The following is a 25,217-nucleotide window of genomic DNA, read 5'->3' as shown; positions in this document are numbered from 1 at the left end:
TTTACGACCATCACAGCATCTGCAGGCTTTTGTTCTTCACTCTATCTTGCTTTTAACAGCTTTAAAAGTCAGTTTATTTTTCCACTCTAATTGTCTTCATTCGTCTATCAACAAGATAATCTTGTAAACAATGGGGACATCTCAGAGACATTTCCCTCACCTTGTCAGAGATATTTGCTTTTTCCTCTCCATTTACACCCCCACCCAGATCCATTCACACCTTCCACCTTTCCCCCACCCCCCCCCCCCCACCACCAAATCCTCATTCCCATCTCGGGAACTCAGAGCTAACTTGCTTTTTTACATTTCTCTAAAAGTTCCGTTTAGACTTTTTCTCTCCACAGATGCTGCCTGACTATCTTGCATTTTCTGTTTAAAATATGTTTTATTTATTTGCTTTGTTATTGCTTTCAATATCTCTGAAATTTTGTTTGGGATTACTGACATGTGGAAAACAATGACACAGTCTAAAGCTCATCTAATTAAAGCCTTGGCTAAATTTCAGACCAGTGTATTGGTATTTACCCACTGGCCTAATTTCAGAAGATTGTGATTTACCTCATCATCAAAGAGGGAATAAAATATACCATCAAATTCAAAAAGATACTTCTGACTTAATCAATCTTGATGGATTGCATATTTAAGGAATCAAGGTTAACCATGTTGTGATTTCTGACCTGCAAGACTTCATTCCAGAGCTCCATTCTGGTTACAGTCTTGAGACATATTTTATTAGGAGTTACATTAATTCAGTGCATGGAGGAATTGGCCACTGTTTCCTGTGGTTTTCCACATGTGTTGTCGGAACAAATTAACTGACTGGAATCCAATTTTTTACAACATGATTACAATCAACAAGTGAAATTATGCTTTAAAATCTATCCGAGCTTGGCCTACAACTCAAGAAGTGATATTAATCTGTTATGCAAAGGACAAAGATTTGTTATCTACTGCGATTGTGTTGGTTGATCTCAATTGATTGATCTCAATCTGATGTATTTTAAGCTACAGCTCCTGGCCTCTATTTCTATGTCACATTAAGGTTGATCTCCTGACATCCTTTCCTGGCCTTTATCATGCTGTCTGCTAATGTCCCTGCCAACGTCTATTCATGAGTAATTACCATGTGGGTAGGTGAAGCCAAGCCAAAGAGAAGAGGTGATGGGTTGCTGAGTCATATCATGAAAATTAAGTCAGGGGAAAAATTTCTGGAAGAAAATGAGCAGAATATAGATTTTAAAAATAGATGATAATATCCCGGACAATTTTTTTCCCCAAAAGGTTTGCTTCCTGAAAAAAAAATTAGGGATTATGATAGACAATTTCAAAACGAACACGAAGATAATTTCAGATTTTCTGCATCATGTAGGAAGTTGGAGAAACATTAAATTCAATAAAAGTTAATTTAATCAGATTTTAATGCTGACACATTGCTTTAGTTCAACTGACCTGATGTTTTGTTTATACTCAGCATCTGATGCCTCTTGTGTTGGTATCCAAAAATAGTTGGCCAGCACTGATGGATTCCAGTTGCCATGATACCGCTTTTCTATGGTCGCACTGTCCTGGTGAAACCTTTCACTGTGTTCGTCGCTGACTGCACCAAGATGAGCAGGGAAGAAGTTCAAGTGCAAATGCAGAAAATGAATTTTCAATGACATGTTGCACTTAAAATATGACAGGAAATCACAAAAATAAGTTGTATCTAAAAATGGTTGGTGAAAGGAAAATGTTAAGGTGATTTTGAAGATCAGCAGCCCAAAAATCAATAAAGTACACCATAAGTGTTCAGGTAGCAAAATTTTCATTGTTCTGTGTCATGTCATTGTAATAATTTGAGGCAGACTAAAGGAAATTTTGTGTAATACAGGTATATAATCTTTTATATGAAATTCTGAAAACCAAAACCTCTTAAAACCAAACATTTTTACTATGGATGTCATCTGCATACCAAAGCTTGTGCTTGGTGCCAAACGTGACCGGACTCGACCCACCCTTGCCCAGCGCCATGTCTCAGTGTAAGTAATTTTATGGTTTATCTTTATTTCACTTCATTTATCACCCCCATCCCTGTTCAGCACCACCACAACACCCCCCACCCCCCGCCCCCGACCAGAGACCCTTCTAGTCAGGGACGGATCCATGCAAAATAGTACTTATGGCAGGGGTGGCCATTGCATCACAATAAATGGAGACAAGAAGCTCTTGCGAGAGTTGGCCTTGCTAACTGCCATGTTATATTTGGCGTAGTATAGTTGAGAATGAACACTAGGCTGAGGAAGAAGGACTAGTGTACCTAGCATAGTGAGTGTTCCTTGTGTGTCCAGGGTGGTGGCGCTCAGCCCAGGTGCGAGGGTGTGGGGGGGGGGGGTTTCTGCCGCTGCCTCTTCAAGTCACATTCCCCCTTTCAGGTGCATCCCTCCTTCAGGTGCCACACCTGCCATACCCTAGATACACCCCATTTCTAGTTGGAGTGTGCCTTTGCTTTGTGCAAATCGGAAATCAACACAATTACTTAATTATCCGAAAAATTCCAATAGGAGTCTGGTCCCAATGGTTTCAGATAAAAGATTATGTACCTGTATAACAGTTTCCCTTTTTATTTCAGGATAATAAAAGAATCTTGAATTTCATTTAAATTTCAACTTTGATATACTGTTGAATAGTAAACTACTATATATTATTTTTGTAACTGGCTAATCTATTTCCTTAAATAGCAACTCATTAAAATGAGAAGCTTGTTTAGCCTATAGCATCAAATTCATCACATCATATTTAACAGAAGTTCAGGATAATTTGAAATAATTGGTTTATAACATTACATATTCATGTATTAGATTTATTAAACTCCATGCTTATTCATTGTGTTGCCAGTCTTGATGCTGTGGATTCCACAGATGAGGGACAGTTTTATAATTTCACTTTGAGTGCACTGCGGATCAGTAAACATTAGTAATGCCCTCTGCGAAGGAGCTTCCCACACTGTGCAAAGCAGAATTGTTTTCAGTTTTAGCCTTCCAACCATCTGACAACTCGTTTCAGAATACATTATTTCATATGCCCCGGCTCTCAAACCATTTGGAGCAAAGACCATTGCTTTTACTGGGGACATTACAACGGCTATAATTGATGATCTTCAGCCTGGAGAACGCTATATTTTCAAAATTCGAGCAGCAAACCGCAAAGGGCAAGGTCCTTCATCTAAGACCCTCAGTGTTGTTCTGCCGAAACGTAAGTCTTGCACTTATTTATAATGAAACTTTCTATTTTCCTTCTGTTTGTCAGTGGATGTCTTAAGCCATTTTTCATGAGTGTGTGTGTTTAGGCCATTACAACTGATGTTGCATTAGATTTTTGGCCCATTCCCAATTGTAATAAACTTCAGAATCAGAATTTATTGTCAAGAACAAGTCACAAAATTCGGTCTTTTGTGGCAGCATCAATAGTGCAACATTCATATTATAAACCATCTTACAACATTATATAAAAAAATGCATGAAAAGTAAGGCAGTGTCTTTGCTTCATTGATTATTCAGAAATCTGATGGCAGCGGCGAAAAAGCTGCCCTCATCTTTAGGCTCCTATACCTTTTTCCTGATGGTAGCAGAGTGAAGAGGGCATGGCCTGGGCGATGGGGATCTTTGAGGATAGAGGCTGCTTTTTTAAGACACCGCCTCTTCTAGATGTCCTCAATGGAGTGAAGTCTGGTGCCTGTGATGTTGCAGGCTGAGTTAACAACCCTCTGGAGTTTATTGTCCTGAGATTTGACATCTCTATACCAGGCAGTAATGCAACCAACCAGAGTGCTCTCTATGGTACACCTGGAGTTTCGGTGATACACAGAATCTCTTCAAATACCTCACAAAGTATAGCCTCTGGCAAGCCTTCTTCGTGATTGCATCAACATGGAGGCTTCAGGTCTGATCCTCGGAAATGTTGACATGCAGGAATTTGAAGTTCTTATCCCTCTCCACTACTGAACCCTCAATGACGACTTGGTTGTGTTCTCCTGACTTCCTCCTGAAGTCTTAGGTTGTAGATTTATCCCATGCATGGTACTTTACGAATGATCAGATGTATTACTAGGTTAGTGCCTCCACTGAGGACAAAGACATTCCTGACAAAATTGCTGAATGAACATGCCAGAACTGCTCATTTCTGGATCGTGAATGAGATGCCTACAAGATTGGATTGCAGCAGCAAGGACTAGATCATCAACTTGTCACTTGTGTTTCAATTGATACAAATACTTCATCTATTGTTTGGAATTTGCCACAAAAAGCAACTGAAAGGCATCTGTTTACCCAACATCTGGAAAGAGAGGACCTTCATGTGGCTTTTTATGTTCAGTGTGAAGTATTGAAAGGAGTCTGCATTTTCTTTTCCAGGGTCTGAGATTTGTGCATCACAGTAATGGTTTTTAGACTGCAATGTCGGAAAAATCGCAGAAAAAATTAATATAATTACTGCCTGTGTGGTTGTTCACACTGGGCACCTTTTAAACTGCAAGTACCTGAGTGCAACAGTCCCAGTGGTTGGACGTGCAGTAGAGTGAATGACTGACAACAAATTTTTCTGGTATGATTTACACTGCAGGCTTCCTCCAAAAAGTTATAGGAATCCTGCAGGATAAATTGTGGTGCAGGAATTGACTCAAAATTCCTGCATATTCCTTTTTAGACTGCCCTTGTAGCAGCAGAATTCTTTGATTGTGCCGTTACATGCCTGAAGTCTAAAAATCATAAATGAGTCATGTTTGAGATCCCAGAGGGCAGATTTTTTGAATGATAGATTGGTAGATCACAACGTTATCAGATGAATAATCTAAGGACATCAAACCATGTATGATGTGGTCCAACTTGTTTCATGTTGACTATCAAGCACCTATCCTCATGAATCACATTCTCCAGCATTTAGCCTGCAGCCTTTTATACTGTGGCATTTAAAATGTTAATCTAAATACTTTTAAATGTTGTGTGAATACTTGCCGCCAACTATTCCAAGCAGTGCATTTAAAATTTTAACACCATCTGGGAAAATAAATTATTCTTTATTTCCTACCTTGGCCCTGTGTGTATTCCTCATAATTTTGAATACAGGCCTTCACTCCCTGGAGAAAGACCTCATCCTTTCCAATCTTTGCTCATAACTGAAAGTGCTCCATCCCAAACAACATCTGGGTGAATCACCTCTTCATCCATTGTGGGGCACAGAATTGAATACAGAACTCCAAACACATCAAAGCAATGTGTTAAATGTATATTGAATTCTTGGTCTAATGTTCCATGTGCTGGCTAATAAAGGTATCAATTTAAGAATTGATATTTTGTTTGTTCCACACCCCTATTGGCTCCTCCCCAACCAGTCTCTCCTCCTCTCACCACCTCACCCCCTCCCCATTAATAAAATATACCTGATCAACCTTTCCCGCTTCAGCCTTCGCAAAGGGTCCTGACCTGAAACGCTGACTGCCCACTTCTATCCATGGTTGCTGCCTGATCTAATGACTCCATCATTTCTTTAAAATAAGAAGCTTGTTGCAGTAAAATTGGCGATGGCCCAATTAGACAGTTCTAAATGTACAATAATTTCATTCATGTCTTTCAGGTAAACAATCCTACTGTTATAAGAGGGAAAGGGAGTCATCCCCTAAAGTGTCCATAGGTGCTTACAGCAACAGCTTCTGAGAAGTGCTTTTCTCTGAGACAGTGCTTTCCCTTCAGAGATGTCGAGATTCAGTCAGACAGCCAGCATTATATTGTCATTTTTAAAACCATAAAACAGCCACAAAAATGAGATTGCATTTCTCCAGGACAATGTGTTACTGAATAACATAATACTATACATAAGACCAAGCAAAGAACCATGCAAAATGGCCACAGTGAGCAAATGCCACACAGCCATCTCGAACCATGGCTATTATAATATCCCAGCCTTCCAGTTATGATTTTATCCTTAACAAATTAACATAACATTACATTTAAATTTAAAACAAACTACCGAACAGAATATTACAAAAATAACAGTGAACTGAACATGTTTATAGGCAGAGACCAGTTCAAGGTTCGGTAAGACAGGATAACAATGTCCATATCAGCACAAAGTAACTCCTGGCTCAGCAGTTGCCATTCCCCCATCCAGAGGGTGCTGCAGCCTTCCATTGCGCTGCTGTTTGAGGTTTCCGTCCACTACCAGGACACAGATGGTATAGAGAGTCCTCCAGCCTATTTTTTCATGGAAACACCCCTCATTCTACAGTTCCTCAGAGCCTTGGCACTGGCTGCCTCAGCCTAGGCTCCTGCTATGGGTGCCCAAGCCAGCTCGTGGCCCACCACTCCAGACCCTCAGGCTACCTCCTTGACTCATTGCTGTTCTTCCAGCCCACCAGAGTGCCACCTCCAGTGATGCAGAAGACCCTCACAGCCACAGCCCATCTTGAGTTTGTCTGCTGCTACCCTGCTGACTCTTGCCTTGAGGTATCACTGATTTCAGATTGAGGATTTAAAAATGTATTCATTTTAATTTGGAGATGCAGCATGGTAACAGATCCTTCCGGTCCATGAACCCATGTTGCCCAAATAAATCCATAAAACCAATTAACCTTCTATCCCCATGTGTCTTTGGATCGTGAGAGGAAATTGGAGCACCTGGAGGAAACCCACGCAAACACAGAGAGGACATATAAGCTCCTCACATTGATGATTCAAACTGGATCTCTGGCACTGTAAAAAGCATTGTGCTACCTGATACTCTAACGTGGCCACCCTAAGAAATTGTTAGAACAGAGAACATTACTGCACAGTACAGACTTTTCTGCCCTTGATGTTATTCTAACCAAAAAAAGTACTAAATCTTCCTACCTTATAACCCTCCATTTTTCTTTCATCCCTGTGCCTAAGAGTCTCTTAAATGCCCTTAATGTTTCAGCCTCCACTACCATCCCCAGCAAGACATTCCAGGCACCCACAACTCTCTGTGTTTTTAAAAAAAAATCAACACATACCCATGATGTCTCCCATAAACTTTCCTCCCTTCACTTTGCAGAGATGTCTCATGGTCTTTTCTATTCCTGCCCTGGGAAAAAGGACAAGAATAGTTGGCTGACCACCTTATTTATGTCTCTCAGAATCTTGAAGACCTCTATTGAGTCTCCTCTCATCCTTCTGCACTCTAAAGAGAAAAGTCCCAGCTCTGCTAACCTTGCCTCATTAAACATTTTTCAATGTCTAATGATGGTGAGTATCATCTGCACCCTCTCCATAGCTGTCATATTCCTCCTATAATGAGGTGACCAGACTGAACACAATACTCTGTGTGGTCTTACCAGAGATTTGTAGATTTGCCACATGATCTCTCGATTCTTGAACTCAATTCCCTTATTAATGAAGCCCAGTATCACTTTGGCCTTCTATCAACCCGTATGGCAACCTTGAGAGATGCATGGATTTACTCTGTTAAGTATCCAAACAGTAACCCTGTACTCAGATTTCTGGTTTCACCTTCCAAAATGCATCTCTTCCCACTTATCTGGATTGAACTCCATCTGCCATTTTCCCACTCAACTCTGCAACCTGTCTATATCATTTTGTAATGTACGACAACCTTCAGCACCATCCACAACTCCTCTAACCTTCGTATCATCTGCAAACTTACTTACACATCCTTCCATTTCTTCATAGTTCATTTTTAAAAATCACAGAGCAAGGGGTCCCAGAACAGATCCGTACAGAACTCCACTAGTCACTGACCTCCAGGTAGAATACTTTCCATCCACCACTACTCTCTGCTTTCTACAGGCAAGCCAATTTTCTTTATCCACACAGCCAAGGCTCTGTGGATCCCATGCCTCATGATTTCCTGAATGAGTCTCTCATGGGAGACTTTTGTCAAATGCCTTACTAAAATCCATATAGACCACATCTACCTCTCTACACTCATCAATTTCTCATGTTACCTCCTCAAAAAAATCACTTAGCTTGTGTTAGGTCTGCTTTGTTCATGAATGAGTGAGACAAACACCAGGCTGAGTCGAAATCAGGGTTCTTTGTTCTTTATTACCGGATTGTAACACTTGCGACTAACCATGTTAGTCGGAGAATGCATTCTGCCGTTATCAGCAAAATGGTGATTTTTTATACCCTTGGATATGTGCTTAGAACATCATCATATCATTACTTGTCCAATGACTAAAACTGTTGCTATCCTTTCCCTGCTAGCTTCCTGCCTCTCAATCCATCAATGTCTCTCTTATCTTGTAAGTACAAGGATGCATTCACATCTTGTTACAGCCCTGTACATTCCCATCTCATGATGTTTTACCTAACAGGAGTACAAGGACACCTCCCCTTCTTGTTACTGCCCTGTACAGGGTAACTCCCTACACATTCCCATCTCATGATGTTTTACCTTACACTTGTGAGGCACAACCTTCATTTTACAAATCCATGCTGACTATCCTTGATTAGACTGTACTTCTCCAAATGATCATAGATTCTATCCATTGGGACTGAATGTGGGGTTGAATCCCGTGCTAAGGAGTTTGTATATTCTCCACGTGTCTGCGTGGGTTTTCTCTGGAGGCTCCAGTTTCCTCCTACCTTCAAAAATGTACCGGGGTGTAGGTTAATGGTGTGTAAATTGGGTGGCATGGACTCATAGGGCTGAATTGGACTCAATGGTCTATAATTCCCAGGATTCTCCCTATTACCTTTTTAAAACAAGGGGACAACATTTGCCAATCTCCAATCCTCTGGCACCTCCCCATGGCCAAGGAGGATTTAAAGATCCTAGCCAATTCCCCAGCTATCTCTTCCCTCCCTTTCCACAGCAACCTGGGGTATATTGTGTAGACACCAGGAACTTATCAAACTTAATATTTTTAAGAAGATCCAATGCTTCCTCTTCCTTAATCTCAACATTTCCACCATACAAGCCTGTTCTATTCCGACCTAACACTGATTAAGGTCATTTTCTCATGTGAATATTGAAGCAAAGTATTAATTTAGGACTTGCCCAACCTCCACTGCCTCCAGGCGCATGTTGCCTCATTTATACTTAAGTGGCCCACCTTCATGCTCATCATTCTTCTATTCTTCACATTGAACGCCTTGGGGTTCTCCTTAATCCTACTTGCCAAGGCCTTAATGTGCCCCTTTTGAGTTCTCCTAAGTCATTTCTAAAGCTCCTTCCTGGCTATCATATAATTCTTTTATTTACTTGTTTGCATCATTACAGGAAAAATATTGAATAAAACATTAATCAAATATCCATAGCCAAAAAATCCCCCCACCCAAAAGTAAGAAAAGAAAGAAATACCTACCATTTAATATACAATAATAGCATAGCTAATAATTAATTGTTATTAAAAATTACTAATTAAAAGGAGTGGATAAGATAGAAGAGATGGATGGAAAATTATCCATAAAATACATATATAGTTTCCAAATATTATAAAAATTTTCAACACGATTCCTTAAACTATATGTAATTTTTTCAAACAGTATACAATTTTGCATCATTATTATTAGGGCAAATTATGAAGATAAAGATACCAAAGGATCCAAAAATGTTTTTACTTGGAGATATATATCTGAAAACAACATGAAATTGAAATTGGACAAATACCAAGAAAAATAACAACTGCAAAGAAATGTATAGCAACCGCATGGAAAGATGATAGAGAAGTGTTATTAAGTAGATGGTATAATGAAATGCAAAATTGTATACCTTTGGGAAAAAATTACCCTACCATATAATTCTCATGAGCCCTTCCTGTTTCCTGCTTTCTAAATCTAATGTATGCTTCCTTCTTCCTCTGAACAAGCTACCTCACCTGTTTTGTCAACCATGGTTCCATTTTCTTACCCTGTTTTTCCTGTTCCAGTGAGACAAACCCATCTTGAACCAAGCACAAGTCATCCCTAAACTTCCTCCACATTAGTTCTCTGCTTTCTCCTTGAACATCTGTTTCCAATTTACTCTTGCTATTTCCTGCTTCATCCATTTTGCCATTTTGTCTGTTTTTATCTTTATCCATAGCTATGCTAAAACTCAGGGAATTGTGGTCACTCTCACTGAAATGCTACTCCACCGAAAGGTCCACCATCTGACCAGGTTCATCACCCAGCATTAGATCCTGTATAGCCTCTCCACTCATTGGGTTATCCACATACTGTGTTAGGAATCTTTCTTGGACACTCCTGACAAATTCAACCCCATCTATCCCTCTTGCAGTCAGGAAGAGCTAGTCAATATTCAGGAAGTTGAAGTTTCTGCACCATTCCAAAATCTGCCTGCTTATCTGTTCCTCGTGTCCGAGGGCTACTTGGGGGCCTTTAGACTAATCCCATAACCCCATGATTGCTCCTTTCCTATTTCTTACTTCCCCCCATGCAAATTCAGTTGACCCTCCTTCTGCAACATCCATCTTTTCTATAGCTGTGTCCAGTAATGCTGCTCTCTCCCATCCTATTCCTTTTAAAACACCTAAATCTGATATCTGCATAAGCTATCCTGCCCTTCTGCCAACCAAATCTCTATAATGGCTACAACATTGTAGTTCCATGTACTAATCCATGCTCTGAATTCGTATCCTTTATTCCTAATACTCCTCGCGTTGAAATGGATACATTTCATACCCTGTAACTGACTACATTTATGTTTCCTCCCCTGTCTGTCATTTCTCTTAAACCTTCTGCCCTATTCTCTACACTCACATTCTGGCTCTCAACCCCATGGCCAAATTAGTTTAAACCCTTCCCAACAACTCTAGCAAACTTGGCTGCCAGGATATTTGTCCTTTTCCAGTTCAGGTGCAGCCCATCCTTTTTCTATAGATCAGACCTTCCCCAAAAGAGATCTCAATGATCCACAAATCTCAACCCCTGCCCCCTGCACCAAATCTTCAGCCACATATTCATCTGCCACAACTTCCTGTACCTACCCTCACTGGCTCTTGGTACAGACAGGAATCCTGAGATTACCACCCTTGAGGTCCCGCTTTTTAACTTTCCTAACTCCCTATATTTCTTCTTCAGGACCTCATCACTACTCCTATCTATGATATCGGTCCCCATATTGAATATGACCTCTGGCTGCTCACTCTCCCTCCTGAGAATGCTGTGGACTCGATCAGAGACATCCCTGACCCTGGCACCTGAGAGACAACATACCATCTGAGAGCCTTAATCTCGTTAATAGAATCTCCTACCTTTTCGCCTGATCAATGAGTCCCCAATCACCATGGTTCTCCTCTTCTCTCACCTTCCCTTTTGAGCCAAAATGCCAGACTTTGTGTCAGAGACATGACCACCATGACTTGTCCCTGGTAAATCATTTTCCACCCCCCACCCCCAAATGTATCCAAAACAGTATACTTATTGTTGAGAGAAACGGTCACAGGGTGCTCTGCACTGTCTGCCTCTTCCCCTTCCCTCTCCTAACAGTTACCAAGCTGCCTAACTCCTGACCTTTGTGGATAACTGTCTCCATGAAGCTCCGGTCTATCACTTCCTCTTCCTCCCGAATGATCCGGCGTTCATTCAGCTTTAGCTCCCTAACTCGGACACTAACGACCTATCACTGAATGCAGCTCTTGCAGATGTAGTCATCAAGGACAATTTTGCTGTCTCCGATTTCTAACATCCTGATTTCAGACTTTCCACTACCCTAGCTGGCATCTCCAATACTTATTCTTTGTTTAAATGCAAATATCTTCACTGGCCTTAACTTACCCGAAAGAAGTTTGTTTTCAGCCTCTTCTCGGAAAGCCTGATAAGCCAAATCCTCAAAATCCCACTCCTTTACTGGGCCACTCACACACTGGCTGCTCTGCTTGAGGCTCCCATCTTTTTACTTGTTACTAGCCCTTATCTGTAACTCACTCCCTCCAGTCACCATTCTGCTTTAAATTCACTTACCCAAAGTTTGGTCCTGACACTCTCTGGACTCCCAAGTCCTTTGCTCCTCCTCTCCCAGTGACAGTCCCGAAACAATAGAATTTTTCTGTTGTTGAGTAATCCCATCTTGATCTCCTTGGATTTTAACAGGTCTATCAGTCAAATATTTCCTTGAAAGTTGCTGAATTTTTATCTGAAATTATCGAAATCATCATTCCTCTCCTGTCCTGATGTTCCTTGCAGCCAAATAATGTAAAATACTCCAGTCCAGCTGCATTTTCATTTAACTTTTAAATCCGGGCTGACAGTTTAAAGTAGCAGTATTAAATTAGGTGGGGAACATGAAGATATAGAAGGAGCAGTCATTATTCCTGAAACATAATTTCTAACAGACATTTGGATCTGAATGCTTTGCATTGGTTCTATTGCATTGTTGACCAAATCTAAATGCCTTTGGAGCTGCATAAAATGGAAAGGAAAAATCCAAGACTTGCAGACCATGTATGACTTTGATACGTGAATTTTTATTATTCACATTCCATCTCATAAAAAGTTCACAAGAGTGCAGAACATCCATTTTGCGGCATGACCAATTAATCGTAGATCTTGCAGATTTTGGGGGCCTCCTGATCCTGATTTGCAAGGCTGTAAAATGTTTTGAGTTCTTGAGGTTGATGGAAAGCAGCAATTCATAGAAAGATGAAATGAGTCAATTGAATCAGGATACCTGATACTTCTCAAATTCAGTTGTAGATTGTTATTTACACACCATCTTAAAAACCTGGGAGAAGTGGAGTTCCAGTAATTTCATTTCTACTGTAGATGTTTCTGTAACAATGATTTGTGGAATCAAAACAGTCAGTGTTTAATCATATTAATTAATCATGAATAGGTTGACAAGAAAAGTGAAAGAGGATCATCACACTGTAAGTCTCTAAGCCAATCAAAGTCATCAAATGTTCTACTTCTATTGCTCAACTGTTAAGATGTAGAAAGTGAACAAAAAACCTTTGGCTCTTTTTGAAAAAAATTTCTTCAAAATGGTCCAGAAGTTGAAGGCTGAACGGAAATGTACTTTTCTCCATCCACAAGAGTTACAGACTGAGGCTGAAGGTGCTAGTTAATAACCACATCACAATAAAGTGGCTTGAGATTCATTGTCTTTGAATTTCTAAACTTTTGAATTTTTGACAATCTTTACATTTTTCATGATTCTAGCCACGAGATGAACAGGGAAAAATTCTGGAAATTTGGGATTACATTTCAAGAAACCAATGAGATCTAATTTTTTTTTCAGCTGTTTCATCATTTCTTACGATGTATTGAGACCATTTCCATTCGTAATCTTAACATAGGGTTGTGACATAATCCTGCAATTTGCAGGAGTCATATTTTGCAGAATGGTGAAAGATTATAAATATATCACAAATTGGATAAAAACTGATTATTGACCATCCATCATTATTGCCATATAAAACATAAAGCTCGTGCAGCCACATGAGTTTTATAGTCAGTCATTAGCACATGATACCAATGTTGGGTGTCATACTCAAGAGATGAAAGGTACATCTGCTAAATTTGATGAAGCAAATCATTGCTTTGTGAGCCATACCTGAACTATAAATGAGCTACATATGGTTTGTGAGATTCAGTGTAGCCACACTTGTTCCATTGGATAATTTTCTGGTTTTAACTTGCTTGGGTAGGCTAAAAGGTAACTTTGTGTGTGACTTTTGTATCATGCAAGATTGGTTTAAAGTACCGACTACTGCTGATTTAAAAAATATATTTAATATTCCATACATGCAATAACTACAATTATAATAATAATATAGATATCAAAAAAGAACAAATTGATTACATACATGATAGTTTTCAGCCCAACCCAAAAACCCTCCCTCCCACCCAACTTCCTTCCCCCCCAAAAAAACAATATACAAATTTAAAAAAGTAAAAATAATTTATAGGTATAAAAAGATAAGAGGAAAGAAAAGAGAAAGTAAACAATATTCTTTGGATTGCAGAGAGAGATGTGGTACAGTACAATTCATCAGTTCTAACAAACATGCAGAGGAGAATTCTCCAGGGCAGAGGGATAAAAAGTATATTACTACAAATTTAATCCCATTATTTGAGCGTACAGGCACCAAATTTATATAAAAATATAGAGTATTTATTTCCTAAATTATAAGTAATTTTTTCCAAAGGAAAATTTCAGTGTGTCAACTTAGCATAGTTAAAGATGTATCTGATTTCCAAGTAATAGCAATACATTTTCTTGCTGTTGCTAAAGCTGATTTAACAAATCTCAGTTGATAATTTCCATTTAGGATTTGTACCTAGATATAAATTTCTAGAAGATTAATTTATTTCTTGAGGTTGATAAATAATTACATTAGTATTTTTAAAAATTGCATTAATTGTTCTTGGTTTGTTCCACTTTCAATTTATGCGATCTCTCACCTAATGCATAATACCTTTGCCTCGTCCTAATAATAGCTTTCTCAGTCCTATAAGTTTGAAATGTATTATATTGAAACATTTTTATTAATCAATTGTCTATGTTTATCTTCAGAAACAGACTTTTGAAGGTCCTTTCCCAAAACTGTAATTTCTTTTTCTAATCTATTTCTCTCATAATCCTTTTTAATTTTAGATGTAAAACATATTTTTCTCTTTTAAATATGCCTTTAAAGTATCCCATATGATAAATTTATCAAGTTCAAGTTTGTATCACAAAATATCCTCATATGGCTTCAAACAAAATCACAAAAATCTTTCCTATGTAACAATAAAGAATGTAATCTCCATCTATCTATCAACTTTTCCTCATCAGGCATTTCCATAGTTATTAACAAAGGCGAATGATCAGATAAAATCCTTGCCTTAGAATCCACTTCAAAAATCCTAGTTTGTATTTGAGCTGAGATCAAAAATAGATCAATTCTAGAATAAGAATCAAACCTATTAGAATAAAATGAATAATCTTTCTCTCTAGGATGGATTCTTCTCCATATGTCAATGGCATTCAAATCTATCAATAAACCAAATTTAGCCTTAGCAGTTTTCTTTCTTCTTGTTACCTGAGTAGACCTATTCAACAATGGATCTAAACAAAAAGTGAAATCTCCTCCTATTAAAGTATTTTCATGTGCCTCTGCTAAATTTAAAAAAGTATCCTGAATAAATTTCTCATCTTCAATATTTGGAGCATACAATTTCAAAAATGTCCATATTTATGAAAATATTTGACCTACCTGCAGGGTCTGAAACAATATTCTGGACCTTAATCAGAAAATTATTTTTAATAAAAATTGCTACCCTCTTGCTTAGAAATGAACGAAGATGACATTACACATCCCACCCAATCACTTTTTAATTTCAAATGCTCTTTTTCAGTTAAATGTGTTTCTTGAAAAACTATATCCTCTCCCAATTACTTAATATATGGTAACACTGTTACTTTTTATTGTTCTATTTAGACTGTTAACATTAAAATTTACAAACTTAATTACCTTACTCATCTAAAGCAAATATTCATCAGTTCTATGTCCACACTCCATCCTGCAGGTATCCTCCAGATCCTGTGTATCTGCAAACACCCCTTCTATCAATCCAAAAGAAGAAAAAAAGAGAAAAGCAATAATATAAATATATGTGTACAAGTTGATATCTATAAGAATATGGGAAAAAATCCCTCCCAATAAGTGTTTGTCTAATACAACACTAACTCCCATCATTTTACAGGTTGTGACCAAAGTCACAAACACACACATAATCCCACAGAAATCCAAATCTCCTAACTCCCTTGGTATATTCAATATGTAAGGTTTAATCACTTAGTTAATAAAAACTAATCAGTTAATTAGTTAATCAAGATTAAAATAACAATTCCAAAATCAAAAGAAAAAGTCATAATGGAAAAAATACATCACCAAATTCTTCTATCTCAATTATGAAGTTAAAATAAAAGAAAAAAAAAGATAGTTCATTGCATCAAATCTGTCGTAATCACTAAGTGTGGAGCTTCTGGAAGATAGTTCATGGCATCAAGTCCGTCGTAATCACTAAAGGTGGAGCTTCAGGAAGATAGTTCATGGCATCAAGTCCATCGTAATCACTAAAGATGGAGCTTCAGGAAGATAGTTCATGGCATCCAGTCCATCGTAGTCACTAAAGGTGGAGCTTCAGGAAGATAGTTCATGGCATCCAGTCCATCGTAGTCACTAAAGGTGGAGCTTCAGGAAGATAGTTCATGGCATCAAGTCTGTCGTAATCACTAAAGATGGAGCTTCAGGAAGATTCTGAGCACATTGTTCTGCTTGAGCGAAATTTGTAAAGAATCTGGTCTATTTTCCCAGACCAAAAATCTTCAAGCTCGCAGGGTATTGAAGGACAACCTTTTATCATATAAAATTTTCTTAGCTGAATTAAATTCTTTCTTTATTCTCAACAAATTTTCACTACAAATCAGGATAAAACAAGATCCTATCCCCTTCACATAATAAAGGACCTTGTCATTCCTTCATTCCTTTCACAGCAAGACTTAAAACTTTCTCTCCGTTTTCATTACACAGAAACTTTCTTAATATAGAATGTGGCTTTTGGATTGGGAAAGGCTTGGGTCTCAAGGCCCTATGGGGTCTTTCAATTTCAATCTTATTTTCAAATATGTCTTCTCCCATTACTTTAAGAATTCAGTCTTGAAAGAAACTAATTGCATCTGGACCTTCTTTCCCTTCTAGCAACCCTACTATTTCCAAGTTATTTCTTCTACCGAAATCCTCCAGAATATCCACTTTATCAGAAAGCTTTTAATTTACTGTAATTAAGCCAGTAGTTGTATTTTCCACATGAGACAGCATCTTCAACATGATGTACATCATCCTAAATTCTAGAAATTGTTTCTTCCACTTTCATTTCTTTGTCATTTTATTTACAACTTCCAATACGTTATCAGTTTTTTCTTTCATCTCTTTAATTTCAGCATTAACCTCCTTTAAACCTTCTCTCATTTTCCCCTTTACAGATAACTTCTCTGCCTTGGTCTGAGGATTACATTTAATTTCTTCCCTTACCTCTTCTTGAATCCCTCTTCTTCCTCTTCTTCCACTGATGAACCTCTTGAGCCCGATTCTTCCTCCTCCTCCAGTACTGAAGTCAAGGTCCCAGACTTTTCTGTAGAAGATTGCTTCTCTCCCAGTAGAGCTTTGAGCTTCATTGTACCGTGCATGGGTGACACTTGCAGGCTCCCCATCGATGCCATCTCTCCGCGTTAGCAGCTGAGAGGCGCTGGCAGAAGTCCCCTCAAAAGTTCACGAGGTCAGGAGGCAGAATGGAGTCCAGTGTACTGCTTCATCATCAAGGTAGGCCTCAATTCTTTTTTTTCCTTCTTCCCGTTGAGTTCCAGGGGTCGTTGCTACTGCTTTTTCTTTTTTTGGAGGCATCATGGAAATAAGGTAAGAGGGTTTAAATACACTTTAAAAATTTTTAAAAACTTTTTAAACTAATTTCCCAAGGGAGTCAGGAGTCTGCGTGTTGATTCCCCCCACTGCTGCCGATTTCTACTAGGATTATGAAAGGTTTATAATTATCCAATCAATTTTGGATGAAGCCAAAGCATTTCAGATGTGAGTGAGAGTGCATTTTGTTTCAGCACTTTTCCTGAGCATGCTGGGATGTGCTTAAATTAAATCCTAGTTCCCACATTTTCTGCTACGCTAGAAAATAAAGTAAAAGAGATCAAATTTAAAATAATAAGATTATGTTCATAAAATGAGGTTATTCAATAAAATTTCTGAAGCCTCCAGCCACTATGTTCCGGACATTCTCCTCCCTACTTACCCTCAGCTTACAACTGACAGATAAATACTGTTACTGCAGTTTCACTGTGAGAAATTGTGACTGAACTTGGAACAAGTTCAAAATTCCTTTATTGTCATCTAATAGTACAGAATATGTATCATTATATGAAGTTGCCTTTTGTCAGACAGACAAAGAGATGCCACTAATGTTGCCCGGCATCCCACACAGATAGATAGAAAGAAGCAAAAGAAAGTCCCTTGAGAGTCACTGAGTATCTATGGATTTGCCTCCAGCATTCCCACAGCCTGAGCTCCAGGTCAAAACCTCTAGCGTGATCAGGAAGTCTTCAGTGCCTGGGGCCCTTCTTGCCTTTAGCACCCTCTCGAATCCTAGTTCCAAAACCTGGTTCACATGAGCCAGTATCCTGAAACCTGTGTGGGATCCCCGACCACACCACCCAAAGACTGTGTGGCTCCCTCAGCCACTGAGCCCTTCGTCGGTCTGACACCGTGGTCACTGTTCTGTCGTGTCATCTCCTAAGCTTCTCATGGTCATTGAGGGGTGTTTCTCCCTGTTTCTAGTACCCTGCATCGGTCTTCTGCTCCCCTCGAGTCCGCAAACACTCGAGGTCGCTGGCAGCACAGATGCCACCATCAGTTGTAGGATTTTAAAATAAAACACTGTTGGCTACTTTAACAGGGCATTTAAAGCCTGTATAGGAGCCATTAGTATTAGGAGCAGGCAGTTGAATCCTTCAGAGCAGCAAGTGTCTCCGCCAATGGCAGTGATGAGCCACCAACAATTGGAGCTATCCAGAATAAATAAGTGAATGGTCTGAAAGGCATTGGTCTCCTTAAAATGCATGGTATATGATTAAGATTACATGGGGTTTTACTGTATCCTAATCACCATCTCAGGCTGTAACTTTAAGATCATCTAGCAGCTTTGCCTGACCATATTTTTTACTTGGATTATAAACCTAAGCCAAAGAGTCATAGAATGGTAACAACAAAATCAGATTTTCTACCTCATTGTGTTGTCAGTAATTTCTGTACAATTTGAAACATTCATTGAGTTTTGCAGCAACTGTGTTCCATTGTAAATATTAGTGCAAAGCATAAAATTAAAGAAAAAGAATATTTGTTTGGTGAAGAGGATAAATTTAGCTGCTGTTCACGCTACTGACTCATGACTGCAACGCCATCAATCGGCAAGTTTGTAGATGACATGACAGTAGATGGCCTCATCAGCAACAACATATACAAAGAAGAGGTGGAAAATCTTGTGTTTATGGTCTCAATGTGGATAAGACAAAGGAGATGATTGTGAATTTCAGGAAGATTAGGGATGACCATCCTCCACTACTCATCACTAGCTCTGTGGTGGAGAGAGTAGAGAGCACCAAGTTCCTTGGAGTCCACTGAAGTAGTGACCTATCCTGGACACACAACATCACTTGTCAGGAAAGTACAACAGGGACTGCACTTCATGGGAAGACTGAGGCAGGCTAGGCTACCAGCCACCATCCTGTTGACTTTCTAAAATTCTATTGAGAGTGACCTGGCTGGCTCTATCACAGTGTGGTAAGGTTGCTGTGGAGCATTGCATCGGAAGTCAATCCACAGGACCATAAGGATGGCAGAGAGGATCACTATCAGGGTCTCCCTTCCCCCACCTCCCCACTATCGCCATGATCTCTTGGGATCATTGTCTGAAGAGGGCCCGCAAAATTGTTACCATCCCTCACACAGCATCTTCCAGCTACTCTGGTCAGGAAAGACGTACAGAAGTATCAGAGCCAGAATAACCAGGCTGAGAAACAGCTTCTTCCCACATGCAGTGAGAATGCTGAATGACTGATGAACTGCTCATACAAATCTCTCCAAGAATCTACTATTATTTAACTATTTATCTTTTTATTATATGTACTGCATATAAATCGGTTGTAAAGGTGCGCTCTATATTTATATATGTGTTTGCATGTTTTTACACCAAGGAGCAAAGAATGCTGTTTCATCTAGTTGTACTTTTCAATTGTATGATTATCTTGAGCTTGAAAATGCATGCCTTTGAACTTTGGATGATTCATTTGGAAAAGGACAATAAGAGAAAATCAAGTTGAATTTTGAGGGGATGATTGATGAATTTTAGCCTGAAATTGTCCTGAAAGCCATGTTTAAAAACTGTTATATTTTACATATGATAGGCAAGACTACAATTTTTTGATATTCATTTGAATATTTATTTTGATATTCACTTGAAATGTTGTGAGTCTTTTGTCTACAGTCACAAAGAGGCACAGTCTGAAATTTGCAAATAAATCAATGATCTCATTAGTGTCTGAGTTAAATCATTTGCTTCAACAAAAAAAAAAATTATCAGGTTATAAGATTCTTGCGTGAAATTTTTGATTATTACCAGCAGCGACAGAAGTGGAGTCATTGTTGTATAATGGTGATATAAAGAAATTTATTTCAGTATGCATGGGTTGTAACAAAAAAAAAGCTTAGAATGCAGGTTCATAAATCAAGACAAAGATGGGAAGTAGACTTGAATAAGAAAATAGATAAATGCAATTGGATTGAATTGTGTAGAGAAAGTATGAAAAATACAATAAATGAGAGGAATAGGTTGGTACCATATAATTTTATTCATCAGTTACATTTGACACCACAAAAGCTAAATAAATTGAATCAGACTTTCTCATATTTATGCTTCTGATGTGGACAGGAGGTTGGTACATTTTTGCATTCTACTTGGCAGTGTCCTAAGGTTGGAAATAGGTAATTTATTAGAATGAATAACAGGGTTAAATTCCCACAGGATCCAATGTAGTTTATATTGAGTCATTTTAGAGTGGTTAATCCTAAATTAAAATTGAATATCTATCAAATGAAGTTTATTTAAATTGCTTTAGGAATAGCTAGTGTTATGAGCCCAGAGGACCCCAAAACCCAGCAGCAATAGAAATTCACCAAAACAAATGGTTGCTTAAACAAAAGTGGCTTTTAATTATCTTTAAACATGAAAACAGGATCAAACTTTAACTTATTACTATTAACTTAACCCCCTTCTAATTCTACGTGCGTGTGAATGTAATGTAATCTTTGATTCACAGTCAAATCTCACTTCTCACTCCTCCAAGTTCACCGGTATCAGGCAATTCTTATACCGTGCACAGAATTTAACATTGATGAATTTCACTCAGCTTTGGTGTTTGAAAGGTAAATGGTTACCACTCAGGAAAGTTCTTGCTGGTTTTCAGAGAGAGATTTGTTGCTTGTTGGATACCCACAACTGATCCCTTCCAATCAGCCACTTCAGTGTCTTGCTGAAGAAAGTTGCCTCATCAGGGTTTTCCGGATGATAACCTCTTTCTTTCAGGTCACCACAGAGTTCCTTTTCTGTTTTCCTTATTTCAAGTGAAACGTTATACTGCCAGCCATCTCCTCTTGTATGGACCACAGGGCTCTGACCTGTCTGAATTAAGAACTCACAACCTGTCTTCAATATGGATTTTTCCACAAGCTTTTCATGTTCCAGTCCCAGCTGTTGTTGCTGAACTGTAGAATTGAATTCTCTCTCTTTTTTTCTCTTTTTCTTTCTCTCAGAGAAAACCACATGACTCTCTTAGAACAGCTAACTGCACTCAGACTGTGGCTCTGGACCTAATGTTCGTTCATCTGTTGCTTTACAAATCAATAATCCATTACTCCACAGCATGTCCAATTAACACCTGCTTGTGAAGTCCTTATAGGCATCATTCAAAGTTTTTGAAAAGACAACCCGGAGCCTGGACTGTTTGGCTTGAGCAGAGCTCTAGCATTTTAAATGAGGTCTGTTTTGAAGTGTTTGTCTGTGACCTACACTAAAAAGAACCTGCCACATTTTATCTCCTTTTAAAACATATCTATATACAATATAAAATATATCATAATCAGTCACATTAGAAAATGTATTGTTATAACTTGGAAGTCTGATATGGATTTAGGAATGGAGAGTGGGATGTGGAAGTTTGGAATTGTATACCACTTGAGAAAATTACATAATTTAAGAGACAGATATATGCTAAGGAAAATATGGAGCCCATATTTACAAACCATGGGTACGAATATTTCAATGAATCTTAGACATTCCCTTTTTTCTAAAGGTCTCTTTATATTAGAAGACATAGTAAGGAATGCTCCAGTTGAAGATCTCTTGTCCCATTCCTTTTTGTTCTGTAGAGCGTTAGAGGGGGGAGGGTGGGAGGTTTATGGGGTGGGGGATGGGTTCTTTCTCTTTCATTCTTTTATTTTTTTAATATATACCATATGCATTTGAAATAGACTTGTATTACTGTAAAATATGTGAACATTTTGTGGTTTTAAATTTATAAATAAAATAAAATATTTTAAAAATATTTAGAAAAACAGAAAAAAAGATTATGATCTGATTTAAATTAGCTGTTCCATGCAACATTAGTTGTAATGTACCTTTTTACACACACCTTCCAGTCTTTATATTAATGCTTGCTTGGAACTTTAGTTTTTTTTTGAAAAGTGATTTTTTTTTCCTTAATTTAATGATTAACTTTCACTCTTGGAGATATTTCATTTTTAAAATAATAGTTAGGTTCTTTTATTTAATTACCCATGCTTTTTGTTTTGCATTTTGTCTTATTGTTTGTTGCATTTCAACTAAATAATTTACTTTTGTTTTCTTGGTAGCTGACAACATTGCTGCAACTTCGCAACGTCGGACCCAAAGCAAATTTCATATTTCTCTTGTATCTAAGTCATCTGCAGCTTCCAAATCATTATCCAAAATGTCTTCATTATACATGCCAGTTTCTTCATCTGTTTCCAAACCCAGCTCTGTTTTCACATCAAACATGAGGAAATCTTCTGATCCCCTTCCTGACTTTAAATCATCATCTTCACAGTCATCTGGATCTGATACCAAAAGAGCTCAAAACATACGTTTGGCTTCCTCATTAATCCCTTCAACCACTCCTTCAATACCATTAAAATATTCAACAACAAACCTGAGAAAAAACAGTCAAATATTAAGCAAAACAAGGTCTATTTCTTCTGCATCCCCATCCAACAGAGGTCCAATTCAGCTAACAATACCAGATTCTGAGGCAAATCCCAAAAAGCAAATTGTTTCTGGCTCTTTACCTGCTCTGATAAAAAATGAAGCAAAAGAGCCAAGTCTTGATGAGTCCAACCTTCAGACTTCATCCACTCTTCCCTCTTCTAGATACTCTGTGGATTCAGAGGAAGAGTTAAGTGTCAGAGAGGAAGAAAAGGCTGAAGAGGAAAGTGAAAAAAATCCCATTTCAACTGAGTTGAAGCAATCTTTCTTCAGTTCTGTGCCAAACAGACAATCTTTAAATTTACAGTCACCAAAGACATTCAGTACACCTGATGTGGCTTTGACAAGGCCAATATCAAGACCAAATTCACGGCCATCTCGCACAAATGTACCTACAATCTCCTTGACATGGGGTACTCCACCAAGAAGAAAAGTTGGTCCTGGCCCTGATAAAAAGCCAGTTTCCTCAGCACATTCATCCACACAAAGAAATCTGATCTCTGGATCCAGTTTTCTTAATGCCAGACATGCATCTGAATCTAATAAAAGCATGCTTGTTCCTTCTGTTCTCCCTGCTTTATCATCCTCTGAAAGCAATCAAAAATCTTCATGGAAAAATCCTATGGCACATTCAAGTTACAAGAAGGTATTGTCTGGTAGTGATAGAAAGCAAATTTCTAATTCAGCTTCTGAATTAAAGCCCATCATCTCTGGCAGTTCTTCTCAGCAGTTTCCATCTTCATCAGCGAAGTTATCTTCAGGAAATTCAGGTCAATTTTCACGGTTAGATTCTAGTTTTTCTGATACCAAACTGTCATCTGCGACTGAGAGAAAGCCATTTTCCTCTCAGGCTATGGCCCAGTCCCGAGCAGCTTCTTCAGTCCAGTCCTCCACTTCTGTATCTTCAGAAGGCTCACGCTCAAACCGTCTTTCTGCCTCCCCACATGCTAGAACACCAGTCAGTAGAAGTCGAGCATTTTCCTCTTCACGACAGTCACCATCTCCCTCTTCATCATTATCTTCATCTTCCACTTTACAGGGACGCTCTCGTTCAGTTGAGCTAACACGTTCCTCCTCAAATCCCAGTAGGAATATTGTAATGATTCCTCCAACACAATCAGTTATGCCTTCAATATCTCAATTTATTCCCTCATCATCATCAAGAAACTCCAGACAGCGGCTATCTTCACTTTCATCAGGCTCCAAAAGAACAGGAGGACGACAACTTGTGCCTGCCCTCCCTCCATCCTCACCACACCTTTCTGCATCACGTCCTCATTCCCTGTCTTCTGCACCTTCAAGTCGACAGTATTACCCCGGGACTCGATCACGGTTCTCTTCAAGAACAAATAACATTGGAGAACTTATGAATGGAGGAAGGTTTCGGCATTTTGGGAAGATCAGTCCTGACCAATGTAAGTGTTTGAAAAATGAAGCAAGCAGACATTGGAAATGCTCAGTGGATCAGACAGTATCAACAGAAAAGCTGTTGATGCTTCCAGCTGATCATTTGCCTGAACTGGAAAAACTTAACAGGTGATCCAGTTGTATGGGAATGCTGAGGTTGGCTGGGTGGAAGGACAAAGACAATGGAGAGCAGTGGGTTTAGAGTCAAATGTGAGGCTGAAATACATTAATTTGGGTGGAAAAATTACTGCATGCATTTACTGCACTAGGCCTTTTAACACCACCATGTAAAATGGGGATTCCAAGGAAATTTTTGTGGGAACCCTCCCATAAACCAGTGGTGTGAAAATGTTAGCCTGGGAAAATTACCTGGGTCCACAGCCCTGCCTCTTAGGTAGGGCTGCGGACCTAGGCAATTTTTCACGGACGACCCTCTCCCTGCAATGTGAAAAGGCAAGTGACCAACCAGGGGAAGAGTCATGATCCCAGCGCTTGCGTGCTGCATCACATAGACGATTAAAATAAAGAATCATACCACCTGACAATAGCAGGCCGCTTCAGGACGTCGCGACAGCAGCTCAATGCGGGATCAATGGCTGTCCTCATTACCCATTATATCCCATGCAGCTGGAACTGCTCTTCATTTTCCAGAGCAGTTCCAGCTGTGTGAGGGATTATGGGTAACAAAGTCAGCCATTGATCCCACCTTGTGCTATTGTTGCAACGAACTGAAGTGATCTCGAAGCGGGGGTGGAGTTTGAGCATGTGGCAGATAGCTGGGGGATCACGGATGGGCAGGGGTGAGATTACTTCTTCTCACTCTTCTGTGAGTGCATAACATGTCATAGCTGGAGGTGGGATCCCCCCCCCCTCCTAAATTGCTGGGGAGGACAAATTAGAGGGAATTTGGACCATGGTGTGAAAGGCCCAGGAGGTCTTGAATTCCTGGGAATTTTACTCAGGTCCAAGTAGGGTCATCATTTGCCAGCAGTCTGAAAAGGCTGACTGAAAGGCAAAATAAATTCCTGG

At 38.9% G+C, this 25,217-nt stretch overlaps 1 protein-coding gene across 1 annotated transcript in view; it reads left to right on the top strand.

The window, feature by feature from the left end:
- Window positions 1–25,217, top strand: part of fndc1 (fibronectin type III domain containing 1) — a 224,126-nt gene that overhangs the window by 113,747 nt on the left and 85,162 nt on the right. The window contains exons 9-10 of the mRNA XM_069931639.1: window positions 3,043–3,231; window positions 22,412–24,196. Of these exons, the coding sequence (XP_069787740.1) occupies window positions 3,043–3,231; window positions 22,412–24,196 (1,974 nt within the window). The remainder of the gene's footprint in view (window positions 1–3,042; window positions 3,232–22,411; window positions 24,197–25,217) is intronic.

The sequence above is a fragment of the Narcine bancroftii genome, chromosome 4 (assembly GCF_036971445.1).
Source record: "Narcine bancroftii isolate sNarBan1 chromosome 4, sNarBan1.hap1, whole genome shotgun sequence".
NCBI classification, from domain to species: Eukaryota; Metazoa; Chordata; class Chondrichthyes; order Torpediniformes; family Narcinidae; genus Narcine; species Narcine bancroftii.
This window is presented reverse-complemented; position numbering and strand designations above follow the sequence as displayed.